Source organism: Chrysochloris asiatica, unplaced genomic scaffold, assembly GCF_000296735.1.
Source record: "Chrysochloris asiatica unplaced genomic scaffold, ChrAsi1.0 scaffold00026, whole genome shotgun sequence".
In the NCBI taxonomy this organism is placed as follows: domain Eukaryota; kingdom Metazoa; phylum Chordata; class Mammalia; order Afrosoricida; family Chrysochloridae; genus Chrysochloris; species Chrysochloris asiatica.
Window position 1 is genome coordinate 124,074 of NW_006408544.1, and position 6,497 is coordinate 130,570.

The window sequence follows — 6,497 nt, forward strand, 5'->3', positions numbered from 1 at the left end:
CCTGTACCAACTGAATGTGAGTGGTTCACCTCCCAGGGTTTGCAAGGAGGAGGTACCGCATGCTCAGCACATAGTAAGTGCTCAAATCATGCCAATCACTGTGATTTGAGTATTTATTATTTGCTGGGCACAGGGTTATTCCTCCTAGAATACCCTATTATTCTAGGACAGGACAGTCCTACTGGCTGACCCAGTAGCACAGAGCCACCATCAGGCACAATGTGTATGTGCCACCGTGGTTTCTAGCTGCTGGTAGAACCTGGGCCTCTGTAGACCTCAGCTGGCTCTGGCTGCAGAGCAGGGCTCTATCTCAGCCACACTCTTGTTCAGAGCAGACTCTGAAGGTCCAGCCTCCTGGTCTGGCTTCTTGTGGGGCTGCCCCAACCAGCAAGGCCACCATAAACAGATTTGGGCATCTCTGAAATGGGCAGCCATTGGGATGCTGCAGGGAACTCAGCTAACATATGGCCCACCTGTCAAGCTCCTGAGTGTGTGGGTCCTGCCAGCACTATGACCAGGTTGGACTGCGGTGAACTGTATCTCTGGCCCACAAGGTATGGACAGGTGACAGATGGGCTTGAGGGGTCAGCTGGCCAGCCTCCCGATGTCATGCTGAGATGCCAGCATCACCCTACTCCTGACCAAGACAGCTGGACATACATGCTGACCAGACCCAGGTTGCTGGTTCAACCAGGGTCCACTCTTGTCAAAGAGCCCTAAACGTACAGCTGACCCAGGCTGCTGGTGCAAGCAGGCTTCTGAGCCCCCCATGTCCAGGTGCTCTGGGGCCAGAGAGCCCAAGACTGAAGTCAAGACACTGCAGTGAAGTGGAAACTTCAGGAAAAGTATGCATTCAGTCGATGGAGGTCAAAACTCTAGGGTGGAACTAGGGTTGGCAGGTGAAGGGAGAGCCCAAGAGGGTGAGGCAAGGCCTGTACCTGGGAGCAGAATGGAGATTAGATGGGATAGGGGTCCACCTTGGCACACTACTCATCTATCAGTTTGTATTGTGGTGACTTGTGGGCTGCTGTAATGCTAGAAGCTATGCCACTGGGATTTCAAATACCAACAGGATCCACCATCATGGAAAGGTTTCAGTGGCAGAGCTTCCAGATAAGACTAAGCAGAAAGGTCTGGCACTGTACTTCTGAAAATTAACCAGTGAGAACCCCATGGTTCACAACAGAATATGATTGGATAGTGTTAGAGGATGAGTCCCCTAGGCTAGAAGGCATTCAAAACACACAGTGGTTCCACAAATGAACTAGGCAGTATTTTGTGGTTGTACGTGGGGTCAACATGAATTTGAGCTGACTTGGTGTGATGCTGTAGGTTAATGCACTAGACTGCAAAACAATTTGAACTGCAAGGTCGGTGGTTCAAGCTCACCAGCTGTTCCTTGAAAACCCTATACAGGGTTGCTATGGGTTGGAACCCACTCAACAGCACTTAACAACAACAATAACAACCACAAGGGATGGGGGTAGGAAATAAAGCCCACTTTGCAGTTTTTCCCTTGGCCTTGATTTCCCTAGTGGAGGACTCACAAGACCTCTGGAACTCACCTAGCTCCACCTCTCATTTTGCACATGGCTCAGCCCTATCTACAGCTTACACACATGCCCTTGCATTCTTACACTGCTCGTTTAAAAACGGTGTTTATGCATTGAGAAACCACTTGGGGCCTGGGATGAACAGGGCATGCAACTAAAGTTTGCGCCACCGAGATTTAGCCACCAGGTGGCGCTGGTGCTCAACTGAATCATCCTCAAGGGCGGGACAGCAGCCCTGGCCATCCTTAGGTAGCCCACTCATCCAGGCTGTCCTACATGGTCACGTGTGTCTAACAGACACGAACGCTAATGCTTCTCTCTGAATAGTCTACGTCGTGGGACATGACAACTCCATACTTCTAGTTTCTTAGGACACAGACCTTGGCCAAAAACCTTGCAGTACCCTTGTTCCTCTTTTTCTCAAGATCCCCTCTCCCCCAGAATAATGTGGTAGCAGAACTTGTAGTCTTTACCTTTAAAATGTGCATTTGGGATTACCACTTCCATTGTGCGTTCTCTAGTTTACCTACCCCAAACAAGCCATGATTTTTGCTAGGTTTCCTGCTTCTACCTCTGCCCCCTCCTGGCCATTTTCTAATATGTTGTTGTTGTTGTTAGGTGTCATCCAGTCGGTACTGACTCATAGCAATGAAACACTGCCCGATCCTCAGCCAACCTCACTATTGTTGCCACGCTTGAGTCCATCAATGCTGCCACTTGGCCAATCCATCTCATTGGGGGTCTTCCTCTTTTTCTCTGACCCTCCACCTTACCAAACATGATATCCTTATCCAGCGACTGGTCCCTCCTGACAATATGTCCAAAGTATGAGAGATGAAGTTTGGACATCTTGGCCTCTAAGGATGGGCTGCCAAAAGAACCAATAGATCCGTTTTGGAAGAAGTGCAGCCAGAGTGCTCCTTAGAGGCCAAGATGGCCAAACTTTGTCTCTCATACTTTGGACATTTTCTAATATAGCCAGAGTCAAAGGAGTTTCCCCACTGGAGTACAGCCAAGACCACCCTGCCCCACAGGATCTGGCCCAATCCCCTCTGGCCTGCCCCCACAACTGCCATCCCCCTCCTTGTCTAGCAGCTCATCCCACATCAGCCAAGGTCTGTGTCCTCCAGAAACCCTGTACCTGCTGTTCCCTTTGCCTGGAACACTGGTCCCCAGATACCACCTGGCCCCCTGACCCTTAGCTCCATTCAGGTTCTGTGCTCCTACCTCTCTCATTGATAGGGTTTCCCCCAAAAAATTGTTCAGCTGCTTACCTGGCACTTTTGGACTTTTCTTCATGATTACCCCCAACAATTGTTGTTGTTGTTGTTAAGTGCCATTGAGTCAGTTCCAACTCATAGTGACCATGAATAGATTTCCAAGGAGTGACTGGTGGGTTTGAACCTCTGGCCTTGCAGTTCAAATTGACCTTGCAGTTGAGTGCTTACCCTAAAGCACTACACCAGGATTCCTATCCCCACTATATTCCACCTTTATTAATTGCCCGTGTTCTCCTGTAGAATGTATGCTTCCTCTGTCTCGCCAGCACCTAGAACAAGGCCTGGGGCCATGGGATATTTGGTAATAATTTCTGAAATGAATGTATTGACTTCATCTATTCAAAAGGTAAGGAGCTCTAGTAGTGTAGTGGTTAGGAATCTGGCTGCAAACCTCAAGGTCAGCAGTTCAAAACTACCAGCTATTCCATGGGAGAAAGATAAGACTTTCTGCTCCCATAAAGACTTACAGCCTTGGAAACCCTGTACAGGGTTGCTGTGAGTTGTAACCAACTCCACAACTAACTCAAAAGGTAGCCCTGATTCAGCCTTACCTGTCCCATGGAGGAAAGAGGGCTAGGAGAGGGCCAGGGACCTGCCCAGGGTCTCTCCCACCAGAAGAGCCCCAGACTTGAGCTTAGTCCCCCCAGTCCACTAGGCATTAGGATGATGGGTAACCAGTGGTCTTGGCATGCCTTTGGGTGGCTGCCTTGACCTCTCTGAGTTTTATTTTCCTCACCTTAAAATGGGGCAAAACATTTTTCCACCACCCATTATGAGGACTCAATGAGACAATGTCTGCAAATAGCCTACCATACAGTCTTGAAAACCGCGGTAACCCCACATTCTAGTTTTGAGGAAAAGCCCTAGGCTCATTGTATTCTATTCAATAAAAATGATTTATTTCACCCAAGTAAAAATGGGGTTTAACTTTTACTCTTTCATAAGACTATAAATATATTCCCAGAAGAGAAAAAACAAAGATGGAACCACACACCCACATACACAAAACACACACACACGCCACCCCACCCCCTTTTTGTTGCACAGTAAGCCCTGATTGACTTTAGGAGATCTGGTCAAAAGCTTGCCAGTTGTAGAGGGTGCTTGCTGCCTCCTCCAGGAGAGGAGGCTAGTGGCAAACTCCCACTAGCCCCTCCTTCAGTGCCTTTGATTCACCTCCCCCCTCCCTTGTCTAGTCAAAAGCTCCTTCTCAGCCATGGGGGACATGACCAGGGGTGGGGTGGCGTCTGGCTTCAGCGCTCTGGAAAGCCTCCCAGATGGTCTCCCAGACCCAGTCCGCTCCAGGTTGTATGTGTAGGTGTGAGTGTGGGGATGGATCTTCAAGGCTCAAGACTTATGTGACTATGGGTGGCAGGTTGTAACTGGGTTGACTGAGCCTCTAATGGAAACATTCCAATAGAGCACAAATAGAAACCCATGACTAATCAGAATGGGTTTTGAAGGTGCAAACAGGGAACAAGGTCTGAAGGGCCTGCAGGGCATGACCAATTACCCCTACTCCATCCATCTCACTGCCTCCCACTTGCTCCAGAAGCTCCCCCACACTGGGTGAGGGGTCTGGCTCAGCTATGTCTGGGCTGGGATCTCCATACATGTATGCCTACTGTTTGTGTGTGCGCACGTCCTGGTTCTGGAACTCAGGGCTGGGAGATGGGGAGCTATGAACCCCAGATCCTGCTCTGCCTTTGATGAGCTATGTGATCTTGGCCGGTTACTTGCCTCCCAGAGTCCCAGCTTCCTCATCTGCACCTAGTCACTGTAGTCAGGAGGCCCTCCCAACTGACAGCTCCCAACTGTGTTCAGCACCCCTGTGGGTTCTGCAGGCGCCTGAGCTTCAGATTGTAGTTCTGCCTCTTCCTGTGCTGTGTGGCCCTAGGCAGGTTACTTAACCTCTCTGAACTCATGTGCAAATGGAGCTTATAATATAGTATGTGCCTCACTGAAGCAATGTATGAATTTCCTGAGATAATCCAGGGCCTGTGTTTAGAACATGCCTGACACATACTCACAGTGGCTGTTCAATCTGTGTTGGCTACAGTTATTCAGTAATTCATTTATTTAACCAACATTCATTGAGTACCTACTGTGGGCCAAGCATGTTCTAAATAGGCAGACATTGCTTGGCAGAATGCAGTGCCCAAATAGCTGTGGCTGTAGGGGGAGTGGAATCGACCATTCTATGAGTTTAACATCTTTCATGGTTTCCAAATAATTGGAGAAAATGGAGGGGGGCAGGAGATGGGATGGAAAAGGAGGTGGGGAATTGAGAAAGGAGGTGGAAGGAAAGAGAGAGTCGGGATGGGGAAAGAGAAGAGAAAAGGAGAGGAAGAAGCTAGAGAGATAGAAGGGAAGAGGGGAAGAGGAAGAAGGCAGGGGGAAGAAAAGAGGGGAAAATGGGGAGAAGAGGAGGAGAGAGGAGTAGCAAGGAAGGAGTTGGTGACTTGACTTATTACCTTCTTCGGCTTCCAGCTCCTCCAGCACCCCTGTCTCTTGGCACTTTTTGCTGTGGGCCTTCGACTTCATGTGCTTAGTCAGATTCCCTGGAAAGAAAGGAGAGCAGGCTCCATCTCAGCTGGAGGGCCCGGTGCCAGGGCTGGCTGGGGCTCAGAGGCAGTGCCTGGCTTTCGCCATCCATTCTTACACAGTCCAGGTCCTGCCAGCTGTAGGGAGGGCAGGAACTGGGCATCACTCTGCCCCAGTACCCAGGATGGATGCACAACCACAGCTGCTATTCAAGGTGGACACAGGAGCTGGGGTGGGTGGGAGTAGGGTTGTGAAGGGGTACAGAGTATGAGGAGGGGGTACAATGCTGGTTAAAAACAAACAAGAAATTCAGAGACCTCTGCTGTGACCACTTTTTCCCAGTTTTTGGTTTAGCTCTGGGTCAGGTTTTGGGGATAATCATTAGAACTGTGGACTGTCTCAGTGCTGGGGTGCCATGGGGGGCTCCCATTACACAACACAATGAGTGGGTGCCAGGGATTCCCTTCTGGCTAAGGCCACTTCTAGGGGATCCCACGGGGTTTGCAGAGAAGAACCGGGCCCAAGTCACCACTGGGAATGGGGAGAGGGCAGAAGGTGAGCACAGGAAAGTGAGGCAGACAGGAACCCAGGAAGGCTGGGGTCCGAGCCCTGGCTTCCTTTACAGAAGTTGGGGCTCCTTCCTGGGCCTTTTCCCCCAATGGGACTGTACCAGGAAGGCCAGAGCACAGGCTCTGTCTGCATCTATGTCTACAACGCCCTCAGAAGGGAAGTTGCCTTTAACCCAGGTCCTCAGTCCAGCCCTATAGTATCATGAGCAGGGACAGCAGCTCTGGAATCAGGGGCCATTTGTCCTATGGATCTATAATATTTCACAAGTCCCAGAGCTCTGTGGGCATGAAAGAGGAGCAGGGCACCCTGGCTTACACCTAGGAGAATGAAGGCCTGATGCCCCCAAGTGGTCCTTTTAGCCTAGCAGCCACCCTCAAACAGTGACATGCTCCCTGTTGCTCTAAGAATGGCTATATTGTCATATGATCATTCCTATAATAAATTCTAAGGCTCCAGACTCAGGTGCTCTGATTCATTAATTTTATTAGTTGGAACGTTTGACTGGATGCATGGAAAAGAGAAGAATAGACAGATGTAAGACTCCTGGGAT

At 49.9% G+C, this 6,497-nt stretch overlaps 1 protein-coding gene across 1 annotated transcript in view; it reads right to left on the reverse strand.

The window, feature by feature from the left end:
• Positions 1-6,497, reverse strand: part of HIVEP3 (human immunodeficiency virus type I enhancer binding protein 3) — a 61,397-nt gene that overhangs the window by 7,101 nt on the left and 47,799 nt on the right. The window contains exon 4 of the mRNA XM_006839823.1: positions 5,308-5,394. Coding sequence (XP_006839886.1) covers positions 5,308-5,394 — 87 coding nt within the window. The remainder of the gene's footprint in view (positions 1-5,307; positions 5,395-6,497) is intronic.